General features: G+C 54.0%; 1 protein-coding gene across 1 annotated transcript; it reads left to right on the forward strand.

Moving 5' to 3' along the window:
- Positions 1-728: 728 nt before the first annotated feature.
- Positions 729-27714, forward strand: LOC133357190 (TSC22 domain family protein 1-like). The gene is made up of 3 exons (XM_061575016.1): positions 729-3064; positions 20485-20536; positions 21131-27714. The coding sequence occupies exons 1-3, from the start codon at positions 849-851 to the stop codon at positions 21428-21430; spliced, it is 2568 nt and encodes an 855-aa protein (XP_061431000.1). The 5' UTR covers positions 729-848; the 3' UTR covers positions 21431-27714.

Genomic DNA, 27714 nt, shown 5'->3' on the forward strand with positions numbered 1-27714 from the left:
GGCCTCTCGCGAGCCACAGACGAGTCTCCCGTCGTCGTGAGCAGCGGGGACCAGTCCGACAGGGACATTTAACTCGACGACAGAGCCGTGGGTGCTGACGCTACGATACGCGTGCTGCTGCTGTTGTTGTTGTTCACGGCAGAGTGCGCTGTCATTTTTGTCGCTGCTGCTGCTGCCGCTGTTGTTGTTGTTTAATGGTCTCCCTGCAAGGGTTGTTGAAGCCGCCGCTGCCGCTGTTATTGCTGCTGTTGTTGCTGTTGCTGCTGCGAGGTTTGCTGAATGACAATTCGACCGTCGGCTCGACGAGGCTGTTGGTGTCATTAAGCGAGCCAGCCCGAGCCGTGCCAGGCCGAGCCTAGTCAGCAAGAGCTGAGTCAGCCCGAGCCAGCCCTTGCCGAGCCAGGCCAAGCCAGCCGGAGCCAGCCGGAGCCAGCCCGTGCCGAGCCAGGCCGACCCAACCCGTGCCGAGCCAGCCCGTGCCGAGCCAGGCCGGAGCAAACCCGAGCCAGCCCTTGCCGAGTCAGGCCGAGCCAGCCCGTGCCGAGCCAGCCCGTGCCGAGCCAGCCTGAGCCAGCCCGTGCCGAGCCAGGCCGGAGCAAACCCGAGCCAGCCCGTGCCGAGCCAGCCTGAGCCAGCCCGTGCCAAGCCAGCCCGTGCCGAGCCAGGCCGGAGCAAACCCGAGCCAGCCCGTGCCGAGCCAGCCTGAGCCAGCCCGTGCCGAGCCAGCCCGTGCCGAGCCAGCCTGAGCCAGCCCGTGCCGAGCCAGGCCGGAGCCAGCCCGTGCCGAGCCAGCCCGTGCCGAGCCAGCCCGAGCCAGCCCGTGCCGAGCCAGCTCGAGCCGAGCCAGCATGTCGTTCACGGCGGAGGATCTCAACAATGGGCAGCCGCACTGCGCGGGCAGCAAGAAGAAGAGCGGCTTCCAGATCACGAGCGTGACGACGGCCAGGGCGCACAGCAACAGCGCCGGGGACGACACGGAGGTGAGCTTCGACCTCGAGGACGACGCCTCCACGAAGACCGAGGAGCTCGGCGGCTCCTGCTCGGACATCTTCGACACGCCCGCTGCCGCCGCCTGCGCCGAGATGATTTTCCTCCCCGCGGCCGACGAGACGGAGCAGTTGGCGCCCGCCGAGCCCGGAGATCGAGGGACGCCTGGGGCGGTGGAGTCGGGCGACGGTGGCGGCGGCGGCGGCGATGTTGAGGAGGTTGAGCAGCCTGCTCCTGCCGCTACCTCGATGGTGTTCAGAGCCGATGGTGGGGCACCCGCCGTGGAGGTTGTGGTCGGTGGACACGTCGAGCAAGCGAGCTCGCAGAGCAACCAAACTTACGGTCATCATCATCATCATCAGCAGCAGCAGTCGCAGTCTCACCTGCAGCCGCAAGCCCACGCGACTCCGCACGGCTGCAATTCGCGATTCCGCGTCGTCAAGCTGGTGGAGAAGGAGCCCTTCAAGAAGGGCCGCTGGAACTGCACGGACTTCTACGAGAAGGACAAGGAGGTGGTGGTGGGCCAGGCCTCTGCCCTGGCCCACCACGACGCCTGCTCCGTCGTGTCCCGGGAGAGCGTCGCATTCTCCGGCCCGGTGCCGTCCCTCCACGCCTTCGACAGCCAAGCGTACGGGCAACAACACAACCACCAACAACACCAACAACAACAACAGCAGCAGCAGCACCACCAGCACCCCCAGCAATGCGACCCTCTCGGCGGCGAGAGCGTCCACCGGATGGGCCGGGACGTGCCGGCCGCGTCCTGCGGCCCGAGCCAGCCGGGTCTGGCCCCTCTCGCGGTGGCGCACCCGGCACTGCCGGGTTTCCCTCAGGGCTACTACGAAGCTGCCGCACCAGCGCCCAGCCAGGTGGCCGGCGGCGGCGGCGGCAACACGCTACCTGCGGGCAACGGGGGCGGTGGGTTCTTTGAGCAGCAGCAGCAGTTGGGCGTGCCGGGTGCTCTTCCGGGCATAGGTTGGGCTCCGGACAATCTGCAGAGCGTGACAGCCTCGAACGTGGGCAGCGATGCTCTGTTGCAGGCTGGCCAGCAACAGCAACAGCAGCAGCAACAGCAACAGCAGCAGCCGTTGCAAGTTCCGCAGCAGGGCTATGGGATCTGCCTCGTGGAGGAAGGGACTGACAACCCTCAGCTTCAGCAGGCCCTTGGATTCCACGGCGGTCTCTTAGATCAGCAGATGGAGCAGCAGCAGCAGCAGCAGATGCCCTCCTTCGGCGTTCAGATGCAGCCGCCGCAGCTGCCGCCACAAGCGCCGTTACCGAATTTGTCCGAACTGCAGATGAGGGCCAATTCTCCGCATCCGCCGGTGCTTCTACAGCAGCAGCAGCAGCAGGCCTGGCAGCAAAGAATGCCGCCGCATCCTCAAACAGCGGACGGCAATTTCCTCCAGCATTCGCTGGCGTCGTCGGCGGTCCACAAGCCGGCGTCGCCGATCGCGGCCGGGTTCCCCGCGGTGCCGAAGAGCCCCCCGAGCGCCGTCACGCAGCAGCTCAACTCCGTGCTGGCGCAGATGCACTCGTCGCAGGGCCAGCAGCAGTTCATGGCGCAGAACCCTCACCTGCGGCCGCTGGGCACCGCGCCGCAAGCCGGCCCGGACCCCCCCCAGCAGCTTGCGCCGATGTTTCAGCAGCAGAGCGGTCAGAGCGCCGCGGGGAGGGCGGTCAACGCCCACGTTCTCGCGCAGCCTCCGCCGGTGGCCCTGGGCTTCGACAACATCGTGTCGAACGTCCACTCCGGCGAACCCGCCGGCGTCACGTCTCCGCTGCCCGTCGCCCTCGCCCAGACGTTCAACGTCGGCTTCGCGGACGCGGCGCAGATGGACGCCGCGCTGTTTCCGCCGCCGCCGCTGCTGCTGCCGGCGGGAGCCGCGGGCGCCGGTCGGTACCTCCTGGGATCGGCCGGCGTCGTGCCGCGGCTGGACGGCCACCAGCAGCAGCAGCAGCAGGCGTTCGCGGAGCCGTCAACCGCTGGCGGAGGAGCGGACGGTGCGGCGGTGGCGGTGGCGATGCCCTCCTCTGGTGTGGCTCAAGGTGCGGTGGGCACGGCTGAAGACGACAGGTGAGCGCGGAATGTCTCGCCCGGTGGTTTCGGTTTTGTGGTTTGGAGCCGGCACTACGTACGGTAGTGCAAAATAAGTTTAACATACATACACAGAGACCTACAGACACACAGACCCGTAGACTCACAGAGACCTCTAGAGATACCCATAGAGACACCCACAGAGACCCACAGACTCACACAGAGACCCACAGACTCACACAGAGACCCACAGACTCACACAGAGACCCACAGACTCACACAGAGACCCACAGACTCACACAGAGACCCACAGACTCACATAGAGACCCACAGACTCACACAGAGACCCACAGCCTCACATAGAGACCCACAGACTCACACAGAGACCCACAGACTCACACAGAGACCCACAGACTCACACAGAGACCCACAGACTCACACAGAGACCCACAGACTCACACAGAGACCCACAGACTCACTCAGAGACCCACAGACTCACACAGAGACCCACAGACTCACATAGAGACCCACAGACTCACTCAGAGACCCGCAGCCTCACACAGAGACCCACACACTCACACAGAGACCCACAGACTCACAGACTCACACAGAGACCCACAGACTCACACAGAGACCCACAGACTCACACAGAGACCCAAAGACTCACACAGAGACCCACAGACTCACACAGAGACCCACAGACCCACACAGAGACGCAAAGACTCACACAGACCCAAAGACTCACACAGACCCACAGACTCACACAGAGACCCACAGACTCACACAGAGACCCATAGACTCACACAGAGATCCACAGACTCACACAGAGACCCAAAGACTCACACAGAGACCCACAGACTCACACAGAGACCCACAGACTCACACAGAGACGCAAAGACTCACACAGACCCAAAGACTCACACAGACCCAAAGACTCGCATAGAGACCCACAGACTCACACAGAGACCCACAGCCTCACACAGAGACCCACACACTCACACAGAGACCCACAGACTCACAGACTCACACAGAGACCCACAGACTCACACAGAGACCCACAGACTCACACAGAGACCCACAGACTCACACAGAGACCCAAAGACTCACACAGACCAATAGACTCACAGAGAGACCCACAGACTCACACAGAGACCCATAGACTCACACAGAGATCCACAGACTCACACAGAGACCCAAAGACTCACACAGAGACCCACAGACTCACACAGAGACCCACAGACTCACACAGAGACGCAAAGACTCACACAGACCCAAAGACTCACACAGACCCAAAGACTCACATAGAGACCCACAGACTCACACAGAGACCCACAGCCTCACACAGAGACCCACACACTCACACAGAGACCCACAGACTCACAGACTCACACAGAGACCCACAGACTCACACAGAGACCCACAGCCTCACACAGAGACCCACACACTCACACAGAGACCCACAGACTCACAGACTCACACAGAGACCCACAGACTCACACAGAGACCCACAGACTCACACAGAGACCCACAGACTCACACAGAGACCCATAGACTCACACAGACCAATAGACTCACAGAGAGACCCACAGACTCACACAAAGACCCATAGTTTTTTGTCCTTCCCACACACCTCTGATTAGCGCGGTTCAGCTACGTACGGTGCGATCGAAGTTGAAAATACGTACATGCATCATGTCAGGTGGGGCAATGCACCCACATTTTTCCCCCTCTAAATACAAATTCTGGAGCATGGATGAAGAAAGCCGGTTCAACGTTTGGCACGTACGCACTTACACAAGCACGTACGCACGCACTTACACAAGCACGTACGCACGCACTTACGCACGTACGTACGCACGCACTTTCACAAGCACGTACGCACGCACTTTCACAAGCACGTACGCACGCACTTACACAAGCACGTACGCACGCACTTTCACAAGCACGCACGCACGCACTTACACAAGCACGTACGCACGCACTTACACAAGCACGTACGCACACACTTACACAAGCACGCACGCACACACTTACACAAGCACGTACGCACGCACTTTCACAAGCACGCACGCACGCACTTACACAAGCACGTACGCACGCACTTACACAAGCACGTACGCACACACTTACACAAGCACGCACGCACGCACTTACACAAGCACGCACGCACGCACTTACACAAGCACGTACGCACGCACTTTCACAAGCACGCACGCACGCACTTACACAAGCACGCACGCACGCACTTACACAAGCACGCACGCACACACTTTCACAAGCACGCACGCACGCACTTACACAAGCACGTACGCACGCACTTACACAAGCACGTACGCACACACTTTCACAAGCACGTACGCACGCACTTACACAAGCACGTACGCACGCACTTACACAAGCACGTACGCACGCACTTACACAAGCACGTACGCACGCACTTTCACAAGCACGCACGCACGCACTTACACAAGCACGTACGCGCGCACTTACACAAGCACGCACGCACTTACGCCATGATATCTCTCAAACGTTTCTCCCTCGTCGAGGAAGGTGGTCAACGTGATCTCCCCGTGAAATCACACGCGCGGCCCGAATCGGTTGAACGTCCCGAGCCGGGCTTCCCCTGCCGTCGTTGACGTCCGTGACCGGTGGTACGGACCCCCCCCCTCCCCAGCCACGAAAACCTCCCAGGGGGATCGGTGACTGAGCCGATGATCCCACACCCCCCCCCCCCGTGCCACGGATTTGAACCAACGACTCAACGACTCGCGCCGCGCTTATCCGGTGCGGCCCCCGTGCGTTGCATATCGATCGCGACCGAACGAACTTTTCCCCGTCTTGATTTGGCTCGGGATGAGCGGGGTGGCGTGACGAGGCCGGCGACCCCGAGGTCAATTCCCCAGGCGCGGCTGCCATCGGTGGCGAGTGAATCTCGACGCCCCGGTTCCTGGCTCATCGTTTTGGTTTTTTCACGAATGCCCACACGGATCGTAGCGTCCCGTCAATTAAGGCGCATGGCCAGCTTATTTTCAGCGAAATGCAGTTGAGGAATCTTGTTTTTTTTCAGTACGTGCATCTTCACCGACTAAAAGTAGAGAAAAGCATTAGGTCAAATTTTTTTTAAAATAACGTTCACATCGTTACGGGAAAAATTGTATCGTTGAGATGGTCACGTCAAAATTAACGTCGTCATAATGTACCACTAAATATCTCGTCGCGGGAACCCCAGCGGTAGCTGGCTTGCCATTTGGGCTATTCGCGATGGCAGATAAACCCCGCCAGCACGTTCTAACTCATTTATAGGGATTAGAAGCCCCAACAACGAGTGGAAAAACAAACTTTAATATTGTAGTAATTCGAAAATGCGCTAAAATCTGAACCGGGACAGGCATTGATACCGCCCGGTTGAGCAAGTGTGAACAGCAGCCAGGGGCGAGCGTGGATGGAGCAAATTTGTGCTGCTGTGTTTCCAATAAAACTGTAGGGTGTAGGGTGACATTAAAAAAACAAAACTGTGTTGAACATCTCTTGTAAGATTTTCCAGTATTTATTTTACTTGAGAAGAGGGGCTGCCCTTGTTCCATAGAATTGGCATCGTGTAAACGAACGTGTGTTTTTCAAGCGGGTTTCATCGTGTTTTTTTAATTAAAATCTTCTAATTTATTTCATGCCATCACAGAGAGCATGTTGTTTGACCGCATTTCCCGCCCCCCCTCTCACAATCTCACAATCTAACGTAACGTCATTTAGGCGAATACATTCAACGTTTAAGGGCCAAACGATGGAGCACATGTTCTTGGTTCTTTCGGTAAAGTCACGTAGAAGGGAAATAATAAAATAATAAAAATAAAACATAATAAAATCATTCTCACGACGTTTCGGCCACAACGCAAGCAGCCGTCCTCAGGTGAAGAACACCTGTTCTTTACCGAAAGAACCAAGAAGATGAATCCCATGTTCGCAATTCTGGCAGCTACCTGATGATGCTGTCGCTGTGACCACCAGCGAAACGTCCGTGCCCGATCGTTAAACGTGGATCGCTCTCCAGCAACGCACCGCTGTGCTGCAGCGGCAATAAATCGGCACGTTTGTCCGTCACGTGACAACCTTATTTAGCCGTCTGCGTCGGCTGAAGGAAGATGGCTTTGCGACGATCATTTTTACCTGCGCGATCTGACCCAAAAATCAATTGTGAACCACAAACCGTACACCGGTGTATCGCGACGTTGCCAAATCCTCTTGTTTATTGAACAAGTGCAGTTTCCACTTTTTAAAAAATAAATTGTCAAATAAATCGGTGGGGACAGGTGCGAATGCGTACGGCTGATCGAAAGACCCATGCCCTGCTGCCCAAAAAAGGATTTAAAAGAGGTTTGCGATCTTTTATCGTCGAATTTGTTTAGGGCGCAGGGCATAGGTTTTTAATCAGATATTATAATCGTCACCACCATTATCGTCAATCCTACTCCGTTATCCTCTCCAAACCATCATCGTCACTGGCGTCATCATCAGGACGATCGTCGTCATCCGTCACTGGCTGTAATTGTGTGGACGTTTATGATATTCAACTTTGGGTTTTTTCCATTCATTTCAACCGGCTGCATGCAAAATGGATCGGGCACGGCAATTTGCCACTTGCCTTTTCTAAAAATACGAGAGACTCCAGCGTACTCTGTGCCCTTCTATTAGAATTAAGATGTCCCTTTGGACAGCACAGCTGTCTAAATGTGACCGCCGCTGGTACATTAACGGTGGGGAAAAAAAAAAACCTTACTTCAGCAAAATAACGTAAAACAATAAACATCAACGTTTCTCCTAGTTCCTGTCATCCAAATTGTCCGTCGATTCAATCCCTCAATTAGAATAAAAATAATCCGATGATAATTTTTTTCCCCGAGAAATCCCACTAATTCAAATCAAGGCTTGATATTTTTCAGAATGGTCCCACATTTTGGAGGACGATTGGCCCAATTAATCAAAAGGCCGCGCAGAATCCTAAATCCACTGATCGTGAAATATCTTCCCGCTATAATAAACACTTATTATCATTTATACCAACCCCACAATATCTTACGTTCCTGTGATGTAACAATCCAATAGCCACGAACTGATTTGATCGCTCCATCTCCTCCGTGCTTGGCTTGAGTAACCGCTTCAAATGCATTCCACTGGGCAGTTCATTGTGCATTATTACATCGTTGCTGTAAAAGCAGGCGTAAAGATGAGATGGGGAATGTTAACGGTCTTGGCCATACTAATATGGTTTTTCCACTTTTTTTCTGGCAACAAAACCTTATTAGTATATTTTGGTACTGGCAAAAGAGGTCCCATGATGTAGCTGCTCACCCCGAGCCCTCATTACTCTGGTAGTGCGTTGTCTTTGAACTGTGCGCCTTTTGGCGTCATCTGGTCGAACACCATATGAGACGAGGCTCTAAAGAAAGCTGTCTCTGGTGTGGACCAATCAGTTTCAAAGACAACGCATAAATTACCAGAGTATTGTTTTTTGTTTGCATTTGACTGCAAGTATTGTGGTTAATGTAAGCATGATTCCTTGCAAAAGGTGTCAGTTTTGTTGCCAGAAAAAAGAGGAAAAACCCTATTAGTATATTTTGGTACTGGCATAAGAGGTCCCATGGTCTTGGCCATCTCAGATGTGCCGAGCTTGCGATCGTAAAGTTCTGTAAAACCGTATTCATGCACCCCAAAGTATTGCGGTCACGTGGCGACGTTTAAACTGTTCGGCAAGTAAATGCTTGCTAGCCCATCGGAATGTACTTGGCGACGTACAAATGACATGTAATGATTATACAACGAGCCGTCTCGCTGAATTAATTGACGCTGGCATCACCTGCGATTTAAAATTGTTTTACGCTTGAGGGGAAAGGGGGTAGAATAAGCGTAAAGGTTTGCACGGTTAGCTAAAGAAGTTCAACACACATAGACTCACACAGTGACCCATTGACTCACACAGAGACCCATAGACTCACACAGAGACCTGTAGACTCACACAGAGACCCATAGACTCACACAGAGACCCGTAGACTCACACAGAGACCCATAGACACACACAGAGACCCATAGACTCACACGGATACCAATAGACTCACACAGAGACCCATAGACTCACACAGAGACCCATAGACTCACACAGAGACCCATAGACTCACACAGAGACCCATAGACTCACACAGAGACCCATAGACTCACACAGAGACCCATAGACTCACACAGAGACCCATAGACTCACACAGAGCTCCATAGACTCACACAGAGACCCATAGACTCACATAGAGACCCATAGACTCACACAGAGACCCACAGACTCACACAGAGCTCCATAGACTCACACAGAGACCCATAGACTCTCACACAGACCCATAGACTCATAAAGAGACACATAGACTCACACAGAGACCCGTAGACTCACACAGAGACCCGTAGACTCACGCAGAGACCCATAGACTCACACAGAGTCCCATAGACTCACACAGAGTCCCATAATCTGTTGTTCATCCCCGCACCTCCGATTGACACGTTTGGCTTTGTATAGTGCGAAAAAAGTTCAACAGGCTATGTGAGTTCAATCCCAGGCCACGGCTAACATCGGTGGTGAGTGACATCTGAACCAGTCCTGGGTGACCAGCGTGGTGAAGTATGGTCAAACAAACCCCGGTGACCGACATGTTTTGCATTCACAAAAGGGGCTGAAAACGTTTGGAATTGTTATCGTTAGTAATATCGTCAAGTCGACCCTAATTAGCAAAGTGCACTTAATTTTGACACTTTAAGTCACATTAATGTTTAACGTTAAACACGGCACGTTAAGGTTTTCCGTGTTATTTATTGACCGTCGTATAAATGGCACTTTGACGTTCACGGAAAAGTTTTATATCGGTGTCGCGTAGTGTGAGAGCGCGCCGGGGCGTTCTGTGTGTGCAAAGGGGGGTTGTTGGGGTTGTGGTTTGCCGCTAAAGTTTCCCAGCTGTCCTGGTTTTCCCAGTGATCGCCGCCCTCTTGTCAGGAGATCTGCTGGTTTTCCCGGGAAATTGAACCTGCCTGGCAGAGGTCGAAAACGGGTTTTGATTCCTTACCCGTACCCGTACCCGGCCGCACCAGGGTCGCAAACGGGTACCCGTACCCTACCCGATACCCGGCCGGGTACGGGTAGCCGGGTATCGGGTAGGGTACGGGTATCGGGTACCCGATTACGACCTCTGGGATGAAGCCATGTTGCAGGCGCGGGTGGGTTGATTCTAGGAACTTGAATTGTGAGAAGAGACAAGACGTTGGGAAATGAGTGACAAACGGTTACTCACCAGTGACTCACGGCCTACCCGTACCCGGCCGCACCAGGGTCGCAAAGCGGTACCCGTACCCGGCCGGGTACGGGTGTCCGGGTATCGGGTAGGGTACGGGTATCGGGTACCCGGTTGCGACCTCTGCTGCCTGGTTCCTTGCCGGCTGCGTCGTGATGCCCGTTTCAGCAGTTTTCCTGCTGTGATTCTCCCACCTGATGACGATCGCTTGTGTGGCGATCGAAACGTCGTGATCTGTTATTTTGTCTACCTACATGACTTTACCCAAAGAACCAAAGAGTATGGATTCCTGCAGTCACGAAAGCTTCAGATAGTAACGAATTGTCATGTTTGGTTGGGTGATGGTGGCGTTGGGTGATGGTGGCGGGTTTAACAACACATTTATTTTCGCGCGATCTTGCCCCAAAAAAACCGCTCGTGGATTATAAAAATGCCACACCACCACGACCTTTGCTTCATAATACCGGGGGGGTGGGGGAAGAGCATGTTTTATGATAGAGAGAATACGGAAATCGATTTACAGCCCTCTGTCAATCCATTGTTGGACAAATACCTCGCCAGCCTGTGTCGGTGTTGGGCGCTTCATTGACCTGACCAAACTTGACCCACGGCTCGTAATTTTTCAGCGGTTGTGAGCGAAACATTTTTTCTTCTTCTTCCCCGATATCACCTTGAACTTTTTATTTTTATTTCCCCTCACGCATGATAACAAACGAAAGATACGGGATAATCTGCCAATCGTCTTGTCGCTGGCGCCTGCCCTCTCGGTGATTGTCATTGGGAGGTTGAAGAGGCCTCTCTCTGTGTCTCTGGCCTTGACGGTAGGGAATGCCTCCATTGTGTTTTTTCTTCTTCTAGATTTGAAGCTTTCGTGACTGCAAGGATTTATATTCTTAGGTTTTTTCGGTAAAGTCACGTAGGTAAAACATTAAAATTAATAAAAGTTAAATTAAAATAAAATAAAAATCACGACGTTTCGGAGGCAACACAAGCTTCCGTCTTCAGGTGGAACCGTCACAGCACGATTGCTGTATCAAGTGAGAGAAATTCCAAGAAAACAGTCCTTGTATATATACTGGTTGAGGGTGGGAGGAGCCATTGTGAGGTTCGGTGCGGTTTCAGCCGCACCACCTCTACATAACAAAGGCTCAGTCCCATTTACAGCAACCGCACTTTTACATCAGCCGCACCTTAACAACTCTTGGAACCTCCCATTTCAAGCAGTCTACACAACAAAGGCTCTTTTTTCGTCTTATTCACAATTTGCTCCCAGCATTTCTCGGTTAATCCGTTGAGAAATGCGTTTAAACCTCCCGAGAGCTCGGGATTAATTGCCTGCAAATTGAAAAAGGCAAACCTGCGTCACTTACCATGGTAGGGACCAGCGGCGTCAAATAAGTCGGTCGATCGGTCGGTCGGCCGCGTGCAGGTGGGGTAAAGTGTGGGAACTCCCGCCTCTTCCAAGTTGTCTGGCCAGGGTGGAAGAGTAGGCCAAATACCCCACGCGCTAGAGGGGACCTCCGCAACCTCCGCCAGCGGTGTGGTGAGCGAGCAGTTGCAGGGCCGCGCCTTTTACCTTTTGGAAAATGTACCGGCGGCGTTGCGAATGTTGCCATCAACGGCAACAAAGTAGCGGGCTACATTTTTGTATTTCACTTTAATCACTTGGGTTTAACTGCCACCCCCTCCCCCGCCGCCCGAGGCTAAGGTCAGAGGTCGCAACCGGGTACCCGATACCCGTTTGTGACCCTGGTGCGGCCGGGTACGGGTAAGCCGTGAGTCACTGGTGAGTCACCGTTTGTCACTCATTTCGGGTAGGGAACGGGTACCCATTTGCGACCCTGGTGTGGCCGGGTACGGTTAAGGAATCAAAACCCGTTTGCGACCTCTGGCTAAGGTACAACAACCATTTACCGCGGTGGCACAGATGGCGTCGATTGGGGGGCAGCGGGAGGAGTAACGTTGCAGTGACGTCGGGCAGCGGCTTCGCGAGACGCCTCGGAGCGAAGGGGGGGGGGGGTGGCGAGGACTTTAGAACGTTCTCAGACCTTTGGCCGGCCACACCGCGGACGCTAAACGCCGATGAGGCGAGAATTGCTGCTGCCGCCGTCGTGTGCCGTGGCCCGTCCGCTGACGTCGCCACCCGTGGATCCACTCGCCCCGGCTTTCTGTAGAGTCGGCGGCCTTGACCACGATGACGATGGCGGCACGGCCACGCGCACTCGGCCCTGCCGAGCCGGCGGTCTAGACGAGGCTGAGGGCATCGTTACGTGCGACGTACGATGCGGTGGTCACGTGACACACGCGCAGGGCATATGGCATGGGAGCCGGGCCTTCCTGTTGTTTGCGGGCGGCGGCAGCGGCGGCACACCTGCGCGCATCGTTAGATCTCTTGAGTTGGTGGTTCAGGCAAGGCTGAGAATAATCCATACGAGCAAATGTAGTGGTCGCGCGACACGCGTGAGAGGCATATGGGGTGGCGGTCGGGCCTTCCTCTGCTGGTTGTGAGCAGCTTTGCGTGTTGTCAAATCTGCAAGACGTGTAGAACGTTATTGGATTACAGTTTCACAGGGAACGGGAGCCAGGACAGCTCCGGCGAGATGTTAACTACCTCGCCTGGTATACAGGAGGTCGTGAGTTCGATCCCGACCCTGACGCCTGCTGTATGGTTGGGGTTTGCGTGTCTCTCTCTCTCCGTGGTGAGATGTTAACTACCTCGCCTGGTATGCAGGAGGTCGTGAGTTGGATCCCGACCCTGACGCCTGCTGTATGGTTGGGGTTTGCGTGTCTCTCTCTCTCCGTGGTGAGATGTTAACTACCTCGCCTGGTATGCAGGAGGTCGTGAGTTGGATCCCGACCCTGACGCCTGCTGTATGGTTGGGGTTTGCGTGTCTCTCTCTCTCCGTGGTGAGATGTTAACTACCTCGCCTGGTATGCAGGAGGTCGTGAGTTGGATCCCGACCCTGACGCCTGCTGTATGGTTGGGGTTTGCGTGTCTCTCTCTCTCCGTGGTGAGATGTTAACTACCTCGCCTGGTATGCAGGAGGTCGTGAGTTGGATCCCGACCCTGACGCCTGCTGTATGGTTGGGGTTTGCGTGTCTCTCTCTCTCCGTGGTGAGATGTTAACTATCTCGCCTGGTATGCAGGAGGTCGTGAGTTGGATCCCGACCCTGACGCCTGCTGTATGGTTGGGGTTTGCGTGTCTCTCTCTCTCCGTGGTGAGATGTTAACTACCTCGCCTGGTATGCAGGAGGTCGTGAGTTGGATCCCGACCCTGACGCCTGCTGTATGGTTGGGGTTTGCGTGTCTCTCTCTCTCCGTGGTGAGATGTTAACTACCTCGCCTGGTATGCAGGAGGTCGTGAGTTGGATCCCGACCCTGACGCCTGCTGTATGGTTGGGGTTTGCGTGTTCGCTCTTCCCGTAGTCGCGTGGATTTCTCTCCGTGTCCTCCGGTTTTGCCCTCCACATTTATAAACACGCGTTTGGAGTATTCGGCCCCCATAAATCCACCTCGTCGGGCTGTCGTTTTAGAGACGGCCAGGCCGCTTCTGAACAAGAGCTACACACAGCTCGGTGGACCTGACCTGGTAAAATAAAAAAAAAACAGTTTTGTTGTTTTTTTATTGGTTTTCGAAAACCAAAGGGGGAATCGTTCCTCCGCAAAACGATCGTCTCCGTCGAGTTGAAGGAGCAGGAGGTGCCCCCCCCCCGTCCCTCCGTAAACGTGCAACGTCGGCCCAACGTCGGGGCGCCAACGTCGGCATGGTCGCTGGGCGTGTAGAGAGATGCGCCCGGGGAGATTGCATCGGAAGGGCACAGCAGTGGCGTTGTGTTTCGGAGAACAACGTTCACACGAGCTCCGTCAATCGCACACGCCGTCACGGCACCGCCTGGATGGGCGGCAGGAGGCCGCTAAGCGAAAAGCAAAAAATCGACTGTTGTGCAGTACTTTCTGCGCTCCCGCACGCCTGTGCTGATCTTCCCCCCACCGCCTTTTGAGCCGACGGGGCGCGGTGAAGCATGGTCGAATAAATCACCGCGGTCCTGCGGAGAAGGGGCGTTTTGGCAGGTTTGGGGAAAGAGAGGGCATTGCGTGTAACGTGTTACCCTTCAGGAGGTCTGGTCGGGTAAGCTAAGCAGGTGTCATAGGCTGTGTGGCAACGTGGAGATGCGGCGGGCGGGGGGGAGGGAGCGCAGGGAGGGTTGCCAAGCCTGGAATTGGCAATCGCATCGATCCAGTTCCTCGGTGTTTACCATCGAAAGCAAATCGCTGAGATTGTGACGACGACGACGACTGGATATTTAAAGAAAATCAATTCATTATCATAATAATAAGAAGAACGACAACCAACGAAAAAAAATATCTCCCTGAATAGCACCAGCAGTCCAGAGTTGGCAACCCGAGAGCACACGGGGCGGTCGCGTGCCACGTCCACATTCGGTGTAAACATATACGCAGCTCCAGAACAGTTGACGGTACACAACCGTACTGCAGCGCTGCGTTGTGCCGCACTCTACTGTATCTCTCCGCGTGCGTCGTCGGTTGCGTCGCTTTTGTATCTGTCCACCTCCGCCCGTCACTCGGGGTAATTTGCGGCTGCATGCTTCCTCCTCCTCCCCCTGTCTGTGTTGCTATTTTGGGCCCCCGAGCAAAACCTCCGTGGAGCGGCCGGGCGGGCCGCTCGGTGATTCGGTCTGCCGGCCGCCGATGCACTTTGAACCCCGGGGACGACTCCCGAGTTCGATTCCCTGCCACGGCTCGCGTCCGTGGCTGTCGTGACGTCCCCCCCCTCGCCCCCCCCCCCGTCCCGTTAGATCAGTGTTCTTCGTTGGCGGCCCATCCTTGCGGCCCCCGACGCTTCCCATCACCGTCGTGCCGATGTCAAACCCCAATGGCTTGAAATGGGTGGCGGCCCTCACGCGCAGCGCCGGCGTGGGCCCCGAAATTAGTGAAGATCACGGCGCTAGACGAACGCGGCACTTGGCCGGAGCGGTCAAGCAAGCGCCGTGGCCGTCACGGTCTGGGGGGGGGGGGGCGGGGGGGAAGCCTTCGCAAGGCTGTAAATAATGAGCTACCAAAAGGGTTGGAACGGTGGGACAGCGGTCAGCGCACTGCGCTTTGAGCCTAGCGATCTGAGTTGACATCCCGTGGTGTGATTCACCAGCCAATACTTGGCCAGTGTGGCGAAGTTTGGTCAAACGGCACCCACGACTGACGGTGTGGGAAGGCCTTCGTCCGTGAGTGGAATTGGGAGGATGCCTTCATCCGGCGGTGGATTGCTCACGACTGATTTGACGACGACGACGATGGTGGCAATGGTGGCGATGGCGAGCCGAGGATTATATTTATATTCAGGCGTTTGGACCGCGGATAGTTGGGGAGGGCGAGTTGCAGGCAAACGTCATTCCTGGTGTGGAATTTATAGTGGCCATGTGATGTCTGTAGAGGAATCTGCGAAATGTGTGAAAATGGTGTTATCGTGTGAATGTTTATTTATATGTATTTGCAGCACTTATTCTTGGCGATCTTTCGACGGAGGGAACTTCATCGCTCGTTTCGATTTTTTTGCAACGACCGCCATACGGCGGGCAATGTATTGTTCAATATTTAATAGCGCGAAGACTTGGCACGGCAAACGAGACGTCGACATGCCCCACTCGCAGACCTTTAACGCCGTAGCCAGAAAGACTGCACTGGTCGGCTTGGAAGGATCAAGATGAGCCCCTCCCTTCATGGAAAACAGAGGGAATCGTACACTCCTAGTGCATGGAACATTCTAGAGTCGTCCCCTGTTCTAGGCCAGGTAGTTCCCCCTCCTATACAGAGTCTGAAATGAGCTGGGTCGGATTGGGGGGAGGGGGGCGCGGGAGACAGGGGGGTGAAAAGACGGGAGGGAGGGGGGGTTATAGCCTCTCAGTGGTGAACGAGGAAACCACGAAACCCGGAATTGTGGAAGGGTTGCACGAACGCCCATCAGCCGCACGTCACGTCACGTTGTTTAGATGTTTAGGGGGCCTTGTTTGTCGCGAAAGAGTTTGGGCCGTTTGCGTGCCGGTGACGCGGTCACAATTTTGGAATTGATAACGGCAAAGCATCGCGAAGAGAATTGGCAACTTCCCGGTCTGCTGTTCAATAAAGCATGCCGGCAAGCTCCATCCATTCGCCCGCGTCGCGGCGGCGGAGGGCAACGGGACGCGATCTGGCGTCATGCTTGCGCGATCGTAGCCGAGCGCCAACTTCAGTCGCGAGAAGAACACCGCCCGGGTGGTTTCCCCCCACCCCCCGGTTGTGCTGCTACTGCTGCTGCTGCTACATGGCTCTCCGTCGCGGTTTGGGGTCGTGCCACTTTGTGCGTTGTTCGGCGCGGTGTCCGACGTTTCGCCCCACTGTGCCGGCAGCTCCTGCTTCAGGAACGCACGTAGCGGTGTAACGGGCGGGGGCGGGGGAGGGGAAGAAAAGGAAACGGTATCGGGTTAGCCGATTCTTGTTTCGCCATTTGCAGAAACGCCGGAGCTCTCCGTTCGATGTCGAAACTCGAGAGCTGAAACGGCGCTTGGCTTCGGGGTGTGGTCAATACCCCCGACGTGGCTTCAGAAATGATAGCGAGGTGTGGGACAACATTCGTGCGGCGGTGTCACAACCCGCGCGCTGCCCCGCACACCGAAGCCTCCGCTGGTGCCACCTTTGCTTGGTGTGGCGGAGAGGGGGTGGAGGGGGGGGGGGGGCACACGAGCGCAAATTTTAAGGCAAAAGGCGCAGCCCCTGCAATTGCCTGCGAAACGCCACTGCTGGCGGAAGGGTCCCCACAACTCGACAGCTCTTGGAAAGTGGGCGGACGAGGTGGCAGCGCCCGCACTTTAACCCCCACCGTCGTCGGAGTAACCGTGGCGTACGGAGGCGGTCGGGCGGGGGAGAGGGGCGGTGGTGGGGAGAGGGGGGGAGATCAAATCGGAGCGGTGACCTCTGGATTGCAAGTGGAGCGTGTTGTTGAATCATTGCTCCACGGCGGTGTCCGCTTCATTAACGTCGACAAACCAAATCCAAAGCCCCCTCCGCAAACTCTCCCGGACCATTTATATTTCACTTCAGCTGCCCTCGGTAAAATGTTACACGCGCTCCCTGCTCTGAACCCGCGCTGGTGTTCACCCAGAGGTCGCAAATGGGTTTTGTTTCCGTACCCGTACCCGGTCGCACCAGGGTCGCAAGTGGGTACCCGTACTCGTACCCGGCCGGGTACTGGTACCCGTTCCCTACCTGTACCCTACCCGAAATGAGTGACAAACGGTTACTCACCAGTGACTCACGGCCTACCCGTACCCGTACCCGGCCGCACCAGGGTCGCAAAAGGCTACCCGTACCCAGCCGGGTACGGGTAGCCGGGTATCGGGTAGGGTACGGGTATCGGGTACCCGGTTGCGACCTCTGTGTTCACCCAAAGTCGGGTGTTTTTGGCCTACTCTTCCGCGCTGGCCGAAAAGATCTTGCGAGACGTGGAAAGTACCCACTCTTTACCCCACGAGCGTTCCGCGACCTGGTCACGTGACCCCTACCGCCTACCTGATTGGAAGTTGCCGTTCCGAGGGCGATCCGAGAGAACGTCCGGGGGGGAGGGGAGGTGGGGGGAGGCCTTCATCCAGCAGTGGAGAGATGATGGCCGGCGATTATGGCGCCGCGCGCAGAGGGTTCAGCTCTGGCGTGTACCCGAGGCGTCATTCTCCTTTAGAATGTGCCCAAGTTGATTAATGAGCAGAATCTCATACGCGACTTTAATTGTGGGCAACAGCATCTCTCGCCCCTCCTGGCAGACGCATGCCCATCGCCGAGCCAGGCGTTCAGTCACCTTGTGCCACACAGGGACAGCTGCCGATGATGGGGGCGGGGGACCGGGGGAGGGAGGGGGGGGGGCTGCGAGACGTTTTGTTACGCAACCGAAGCAAGTTAATCCGTTTCAGATCCGTGCTTATGCAAGCAGTGACGTGTATGCAGCCCGTGCTGTAGTTGAACAACATTTGCGACACTTTAAATTTTATATTCTTGGTTCTTTAGATAAAGTCACGTAGAAGGGAATAAAAAAATAAAACAATTACATTTTATTGTTTTATGTTTATTATTTTATTATTTCCCTTCTACGTGACTTTACCGAAAGAACCAAGAATATGAATCCCCGCAGTCACGAAAGATTTAAATCGACACTTCAGCTTTTGCCTTAAAAATACGACGGCTCTCCTTTTCTGAGCAATCTATTTTTTGCGTTCCGTGGCATTTTTTCGTGGCATTGTGTGGCCTTGGAGACGGAGTCTCAATTCCGCATTCCTCGCCCCCCCCCCCACTTGTGTTGGGAACGGTTGAATGACTCTACGGGTCGTGGCTTTGACACTGTCACGAGGTAGGCTTCCTTGGCCGAGAACAAAGTCCCGCGCTGAGCACTCTGGTCAAAGTGTGGTGAACGTATCCATTCGAAGGTTATCCAAAGCTGTAAAGCGCACGCACGCACACAAACACGCAAACACGCACTCTGCGGGCCAGCATCATGAGGGCCTGTACGTACTTTGAACTTCGTTCGCACCGTACGTAGCCAACCGCGCTAATCAGAGGTGCCAACCCTGCTAAAGTGACCATTTGTCTACGTGACTTTACCGAAAGAACCAAGAATGTGAATCCCTGCAGTCACGAAAGTTTAAAATCGAAAATTTTCTACCCGTCGGAGCAAAATTTGCCTCGTGGCTTTTCCCAATTAAGCAACTTGCGAGTCAAATTTCGATTTAAAGCTTTTGTGACTGCAGGGATTCATCTTCTTGGTCCTTTCAGTAAAGTCACGTAGAATGGAAATAATAAAATAATAAAATAAAACATTATAAAATTATTCTCACGACGTTTCGGCCACAACGCAAGCAGCCGTCCTCAGGTGAAGAACAGGTCTGTCGGGGAGACAGCGTCTGAATGACGGCTGCTTGCGTTGTGGCCGAAACGTCGTGAGAATAATTTTATAATGTTTTATTTTATTATTTTATTATTTCCATTCTACGTGACTTTACCGAAAGAACCAAGAAGATGAACTTGCGAGTCATCGATCAAATTTGTCAAATTCAGACCCTGGCTGCAGCGCTCGCAGCCTACTCTACTCTAGGGATAATCTCACAGGGTCTTTTGAGGGCCACTGTGAATCGGACTATTGACTGCGACACAGCCTTGCTGGGGGGGTCCATCCTGGGTTGCACCCCACTTAAGAGCCGCATGGCTCACAGGGCGATACCTAATAAATGAAACTTGAAACTTAAAACTTGAAACGTTAATCCAGGCAGCTGCCTGTGATTAAACCGGGTTCTAGTGATTTGACAGTCTCAAGCCTGGCCACAAGTGAATCACGTATACCCATAAACTCACCCAGAGTCCCGTAGACTCACCCAGACCGAGTTGAGATTAAAGCGGGTTCTCAACTCCAGTGAGTTGTCAACACTGACTGCCCAACATCAACAACAACAAAAAACCATCGCATTACATTTTGCGCTGCACTTACAAATTGTCTAAATTCCATCTCTGAGAATCAAAAACTGTGCTTTGTGTGTTCAGTTTCCTGTCCTTCCCCCCCATACATACATACATTCATACATACAATAATACACACATTCATATATACATACAATAATACATACTTTGATACATACATTCATATATACATACTGTACATTCATACAATAATACATTCATACATACATACAACGTACATTCATGCAGTACATACATACATTCATACATACAATCATACATACATACATTCATACAAACATGCATACATTCATCCATACATACATACAAACATTCATTCATACATACATACATCCATGCATACATACATTGATACATACATTCATACAGAAATGTCCATTTGACTGTCAACTAATGAACATCACCGCATCCGCATCGTCCGGATAGCCGTATCGTCCACGTATCCGCATCATCGCTCAGATGTCTACATCATCGTCAAGATATCCACATCAAACTCCAGATATCCACATCATCGCCACATCATCGCCCAGGTATCCACATCGAAGCCCACATATCCGCATCAACGCCCAGATATTCACGTCGCTCAGGTGACCGTTGATTTCTTTTCTTCTCTTCCCCGTGTGTCTCAGCTCCCCCGGAGCCAGCATGGTCGCTATTGACAACAAGATCGAGCAAGCCATGGTAAGTGGAACTCTGTGACTCGCCGAGGCAAACACACACAATTCGATCGTAATGAGATTCGCACGAGAGGAAAATGTCGCGGCAAAAAATAACGCGCCGATACGGAACAAGCCGAAGCACCACAACCGCCTACAAAAACTGTAAAACTATGAATATATATTTTTATTTTTGGCAGGTAATGCTCACTGAGCTACATAGATATTTTTTCAGAAGCGACCTGGCCATCAAAAATGATCATCGTGTGGAAATTGACAGCAGCCAAATGCTATAGGGGCACGTTGATTCTAAATGTGGAGGGTAAAAAATCGGAGGACCCGAAGAAAAATCCACACCACCAGGCATCGGGGTCGGAATCGAACCCACGACCTCCTGTTTGCTGGGCGAGGTAGTTAACATCTCCTAGCCACCGCAGCATTACCATGTGCGCTATTCTTTCCGGTATCCATCCTCTATCTGTCCAAACCATCACAAGCATGATTTGTTTACATCTCCCCTCCGCCGGCCACCCAGGCGATGGCGAGATTCTGCCTCCAGCCGACGTCACATCCTCCCCCTCCCCTCCCCTCCCCCCCCCTCCCCACCGTGTGCCGGCAGGACCTGGTGAAGTCGCACCTGATGTTCGCGGTGCGCGAGGAGGTGGAGATCCTCCGCGAGCAGATCAAGGAGCTCGTGGAGAAGAACAGCCATCTGGAGCAGGAGAACCAGGCGCTGCGCAGCCTCGCCAATCCCGAGCAGCTGCAGGAGCTGCTGAGCCAGCTGCCCGACTCCACCCCACCGCCAGCCGCCGCCGGCGACGGCCAGAACGGCGGCAACAACAACGGCGGCGGTGGCGGCGGTGCGCCGCCCGCGGCTCAGCAGCAGCCGGCGCAAGGCAACGCGGTGCCGTCGGCCTGAAGCCGCGATGCCAGAGCCGGCGCCCGGCGGGCCGGACGCGTGGGGGCGACGAACGGAGGGTTTCGGCGTGGCCCACCCAGACGGGGCCTCCACCGTCACCGCTCCCTCCGCCACTGGTCGAGAATGGCGTTGCCTCGCCGTGGCGTAAATATCGAGGCGAAGCGGCACGGTGGACATGGATGAGAGATGGAGACACGGCAGAGGTGTAGGTTCGAGATACAGAGGTCTCCATGCGGAGATGGAGGTGAGAGAGGCTGCGGGCAAGAGGCAAATATTGATTTGGGGTGACGGCGAGATGACCACGATTTGTTCAGAAGGGGGGGCGGCCTTCTCGCCAAACAAAGCCCGATCACCCGGCAGCATTCGTTCAACAAGCCCACGCCCTACTGATGAGACCCAAGAAGGGCCGGAAACCAGTGCAGAGTTTTACGCTCGAAACAACCGCCGCTGGATAATGTCAGTTTGCAGAGGCGATGTACCGTTGGGACTGAAACTATATTTGTGTTTGTGCGCGTGGAGACGCGGGACGGAGTTCCGGCCCACGCTTGGCTTTCGCCGAAGAGAGAGAGACGAGAGAGAGAGAGAGAGTCCCGGGGACGAGAGGCACGGACGGGCGGTCACGTGACCGGCCTTCGCGAAGTCGCGCGACGCCGTGCGACGCTCGCGACGTTTCACGTGGCACGCGCCCGGTTCGCCGCACGGCACCGCAGGAAAAATACAGCGGGCGAGAATCCCGTCGGCTTTAAAGCATGGAATGTGTATGCCGTTGATCTCTTTGTCTCGCCACGGTTTTAAAAATGAATGCATCCCGACTACTGCCAGTGCTGCTACTGCTACTGCCGCGTCTTCTGCTGCTGCTGCTATGAATACGATCGTCACAAGGCGGCGACTTTGAAAAGTTGCGATGGTTTTGGGGTGGACTTTCGCAATTAACGTTGCGCGTGTGTTAGTATATATATAAATATATATAACGTAAGGGTTATCGCTGCTTAGACAGCCGCAGGGCTGTCCGGTTCCGTCGGACACGTGGGGTCGACTGCGCCGTTTCCCCGCGGCCCGTGACATCACGGGGGTCGCGAGAGTTGCCGGCGGCTGATTGGCTGTCGGGAGGGTTCTCCATGGCTGATTGATGACGACCAAGATGACGAATGGGCGCCGCCGTGAAGTCCTGGAGAAGGGCGTCTTTTGAATCGACGTCGTTCAGATTGGAATAACCCCGTCAAGGTGCAATCCTATGTGTGATTATGATGATGATGAGATCGATAAATGTATATTTTGTATTTTATTTCATGGTCTCTGCCCTATACGGCAGGCAAACCCGAGGAGAGATTTGGCTATTGTGTAAACCCCCCTCCCCCCGCCCAAAACACAATTCTTTGAACGACTCGGCAAACGTTGCCGATAAGTAAAAGTCAAACGTGGCGGTGTTTGTCATGAGGGTGTAGGAGAAGGCCGCCACCCTTGCGATTGCTCCAGATCGATGGGATTGGTTGTACGTTCCGTAGCCAGGAAGGGAAATTTGCGTCGACCGCCGCGCTGCGCAGGGGATGCCCGGCCCCCGTGGCCTCGTGCTGGTGGAGGGTTGCCGCCTCTGACCTCTGACCTCTGACCTGCGGAACAAAAACCGTGGCGGTTGTAAGCACCATCACTCGTGGAGTTGGCTCAAACGTGGCCACCGCACAGGGCCGCGGAGTTTCGGCGCATTGCTGCGGCCGACTTCCCGCTTGTCTGCGGGTTTTCCCCGCGCCTCTGGATCCTAACGGAAAAAATATCGCGCGGCGCGTTTGCACATCCGCGCTGTTCGCAAATAATGCGGGGGGGGGGGGGGGGGATGTAAATTCGTGTAAATGGCAAAAACAAATGTTTGAATGTTCTGCGGAAGCCTTTCAGATTTCCCGGGACAGCAGCTTTCTATCCTCCACTTCTTCCTCGTGCTCAATCCACCCTGTCGCTCGCTCTCTCTGCTCGTGCGCGCGCCCCCTTCACCGGAACAAACTTCCCCATCCGCGTACTCTTAGTTTTTTCGGTAAAGTCACCATGTAGGTAAAAAATGAAATAAAAATTCATAAAAATTAAATAAAAAATCACGACGTTTCGGAGGCAACACAAGTCTCCGTCATCAGGTGGGACCGTCACAGCCAGATTTGCTGTATCAAGATACATTAATTTTAATTTCATTTTGAAATCCTTTATATTAAGTTCACTTGCTTGCTTGCTTGCGCGCTTACGACCGTGCAAATCTTTCGGTCGTATTTTAACCCACTTTTCCCGTGATCCAATCGAGCTGACATTTTGCACACAGACACGTTGTGCGTGACAATTTATTTTCGTGAAATTTTTTTTTTCCAAAATGTTCCACTTTTTAGGAAAAAAAAATTCATATTTAATTTAAAATACCAATGTGATAAAAATGAAACTCTTACTCAAGCAAAACAGAAATGAATAATGAAATAAAACCGATGCCACGCATATACAGGATTTATAGTGAAAAACTTAGTTTTTACGGGTATTTTTTACCTACGTGACTTTACCGAAAAAACTAAGAGTATGAATCCTTGCAGTCACGAAAGCTTCAAATCTAGAATTCCCCATCCGCGTTAAGCGGTCACCTTCGCTCACGAAGCTTCCGCTCCTCACTCACAAGCCACTTGTTCCCTTGCTCACCCCACGACCCCTTAATCTCTCCCCGTCATAACCACCACCGTCACTGTTTCCTCTTCATATTCTCATGACGCGGCTTTCACTCAGTCACCCCATTCATGAATGCAATCCATTCGTCATCATTTGCTGTCGTAAATTTCGCTTTCACCGAATTCATGCATCATCACGGATTTGCCCCCCCTTTCATTCAAACCTCATCTCCACCGTCACATTCATACGTCACACCACTGGTAATTCTCTGTAAAGGGCCTTGGATAATGCGCCATGTAAGTTATTTTAAGATAAGATAAGTCTGATCCCTTAGGCATACAGATGGCGACCCGACCCACGTGCTGTCTACCTCATCGCCTTGCCCCGTCGCTTCCGCCTGTGACAATGCCGTAGCGAGCGGAGCGCAGAAGCCAGACGAGAGACCGCCGGCGGTGGGTAAACGCGTCGGCTAATTCGCGAGAGGGTTTTTTTTCTTCTTCTTTCTAAATTGAAACTTCGGACGTGAAATATTACAATGGATTTTCACAATTTTTATTTTTCACAATTTACATTCGCTATTTTAAATTGGCCTTTGGCTAAGCCGCCCGCAATGCGCCCCCCCCCCGGTCTCGACAGATCCCGCGAGCTAAGCAGGCTTGGGCCTGGTGAGCGCTCGGTGCGGGGTGACCGCCACGCACGGCAGAGCATAGTGGGCAGCGCGGCAACAAACAACAACGAACACGTTGCTGTACTGTACTCGTACGCTCCCACATTTACACTCCCTGCCTCCATCTCTCCCCGCCAGTGCACGGGGCACACATGGCAAAGTATGGTCAAGTAAGCCCTCCTCATCCGGCAGTGGATTTGCGATGCAAAAGTACCGTGGGTGCCTAACGCTACGAATCGTGTCGGGACGTTTTTCTTTTTTTTAAAAGCCTAAAGAAAACGTCGATTTTGTGTCTCGAGCAAAGATCGCGCGGGCTCAACGTGCGACCTGGAGTCGAGTCACTCCCGCCGGAGGAGCGTTCACGAGCCAGAGTGGAGCGGCTAAATAATCCTCATCGACGTGGGGAGAAGCGGGTCGTCCCACGGCAAGGGTCGGCGCCCCGGGCTGGGAATTTGGAATTTCGATCGTCGTTCGAACTGCTTATGGAATGGCGATGGCTTGGCGAGGCCTTCATTGAGCAGTGGATCGATCGCCGACGACGACGACGGTGGTGGTGGTGATGATGGTGAAGGCTCAATAGTGGTGGCTATGCACGTGGCACGTAATCCAGCACACAGCGGAGGCAGCGAGGGTTGGCGGATCGCACAAGTGCATCGATGAGGTGCCATGGTTTGACTCGCCAGGAGGCGGCGGTACGGCGACTGTGGACTCCACCTGTTCCCTCCGTACGGGATAGAGTGTTTCCCCCTCGCACGAGTGTGGGTTTACTCCCGGGTGCTCCGGTTTCCTCCCACGCGGAAGCGCTCGTCGATTGGCAACGAAAGCAACTCGATGTGCAGGTTACGTTAAAAAAAATGTTAACACTTTTATGGGGCTATCGTTTTTAATGGAAAAACAACGGGTAATACACTGCAACATGATAACAAATGTGAAGTTAATGGCTTAAAAAAGTTAAAGGGTCTCCCACTTGTTCGCCAGCATTGTCAACGCGTGCCTGGAATCTTCTTCAGGTGGTCTCCAGAGCCCGGAGGCACATTTCTGTATTGTTGCAAATTCTCAGAAGTGTTCACATTTGTTTTTAAGCACCCCGCATAGAGGGCTGCAGAGCTTGGAGCGGCTTGAAATGCTGGCGCTGGCTCACCGCGTCGCTGCCGCCTCTTCTGTGGCTCCTCCTCCTTCGCCGCGCCGCCCTCTTGAGTCGTTCGCTCAACCTGCTCGGCTCTCAGGAGCCATTCGTTGAGCGAAAAAAAAGCACATCACGTTTTCTCTGTGCCAATATTTAACAAAGTGCGCTCTCTTTAGCCTCTGATAAGCGAGATATATTATTGACCAGTGCCAAGCGATAAAATAATTGTTAAAAGGATTTGGAGTTGGGGTGGGGTGGGAGGGGGAGAGGTTTTGTGCAATTTCCCCCCCCCCCTGATTAACAAGTAGGCGACGTTGCACCAACCCATGCGACCGAGTGCCAACGTTGGCCCGACGTTTGCACGTTTACTGGGAGATGCTGTCAGTATTTCACGCAATCTCTATGTACCGTAGCTTCACACACACACATATATAATCTATTTTTAAAACTGGTCAAAAACAACTGGGCCGAAAGTTAATGAGTGTTGGTGACAATGTAAGATAATACATTTGCGATGGTTTGGACACATATCGAGAATGGATTCCAGAAAGGAAAGTAATAAGGACTGGGGTGCCGCGGTGGTGAGATGTTGACCTCTTCGCCTGGTATACAGGAGGTCGTGGGTTCGATCGCGACCCTGACGCCTGCTGCATATTTGGAGTTCGCGGTGTCTCTCATCATCACGGTGGCTAAGAGATGTTGACCTCCTCACCTGGTATACAGGAGGTTGTGGGTTCGATCGCGACCCTGACACCTGCTGCATATTTGGAGTTCGGGGTGTCTCTCTCTCATCATCACGGTGGCTAAGAGATGTTGACCTCTTCGCCTGGTATACAGGAGGTCGTGGGTTCGATCGCGACCCTGACGCCTGCTGCATATTTGGAGTTCGCGGTGTCTCTCATCATCACGGTGGCTAAGAGATGTTGACCTCCTCGCCTGGTATACAGGAGGTCGTGGGTTCGATCGCGACCCTGACGCCTGCTGCATATTTGGAGTTCGCGGTGTCTCTCATCATCACGGTGGCTAAGAGATGTTGACCTCCTCACCTGGTATACAGGAGGTTGTGGGTTCGATCGCGACCCTGACACCTGCTGCATATTTGGAGTTTGGGGTGTCTCTCTCTCATCATCACGGTGGCTAAGAGATGTAGACCTCTTCGCCTGGTATACAGGAGGTCGTGGGTTCGATCGCGACCCTGACGCCTGCTGCATATTTGGAGTTCGCGGTGTCTCTCATCATCACGGTGGCTAAGAGATGTTGACCTCCTCACCTGGTATACAGGAGGTTGTGGGTTCGATCGCGACCCTGACACCTGCAGCATATTTGGAGTTCGGGGTGTCTCTCTCTCATCATCACGGTGGCTAAGAGATGTTGACCTCTTCGCCTGGTATACAGGAGGTCGTGGGTTCGATCGCGACCCTGACGCCTGCTGCATATTTGGGAGTTCGCGTGTCTCTCTCATCATCACGGTGGCTACGAGATGTTAACTACCTCGCCTGGTATACAGGAGGTCGTGGGTTCGATCGCGACCCTGACGCCTGCTGTATATTTGGAGTTTGCGGTGTCTCTCTCTCATCATCATGGTGGCTAAGAGATGTTGACCTCCTCGCCTGGTATACAGGAGGTCGTGGGTTCGATTGCGACCCTGACGCCTGCTGCATATTTGGAGTTCGCGGTGTCTCTCTCTCATCATCACGGTGGCTAAGAGAGATGTTAACCACCTCGCCCGGTATACAGGAGGTCGTGGGTTCGATCCCGGCCCTGCCGCCTGCTGCTGTATATTTGGAGTTCGCATGCTCTCCCCGTGGTCACGTGGAATTTTTTTTTCTCCGGATCCTTCGTTTTCCCGCCCCCCCCCCC

This window comes from Lethenteron reissneri, chromosome 57, assembly GCF_015708825.2.
Source record: "Lethenteron reissneri isolate LAM-NWPU_2019-01 chromosome 57, ASM1570882v1, whole genome shotgun sequence".
Taxonomy (NCBI): Eukaryota; Metazoa; Chordata; class Hyperoartia; order Petromyzontiformes; family Petromyzontidae; genus Lethenteron; species Lethenteron reissneri.

Excerpts from the sequence above, each read along its gene's own strand:
- LOC133357190 (XM_061575016.1), top strand. The coding sequence starts at position 849 with ATGTCGTTCACGGCGGAGGATCTCAACAATGGGCAGCCGCACTGCGCG. Across the intron at positions 3,065-20,484 it reads GGCACGGCTGAAGACGACAG|CTCCCCCGGAGCCAGCATGG; the intron begins GTGAGCGCGGAA and ends CGTGTGTCTCAG. Across the intron at positions 20,537-21,130 it reads ACAAGATCGAGCAAGCCATG|GACCTGGTGAAGTCGCACCT; the intron begins GTAAGTGGAACT and ends GTGTGCCGGCAG.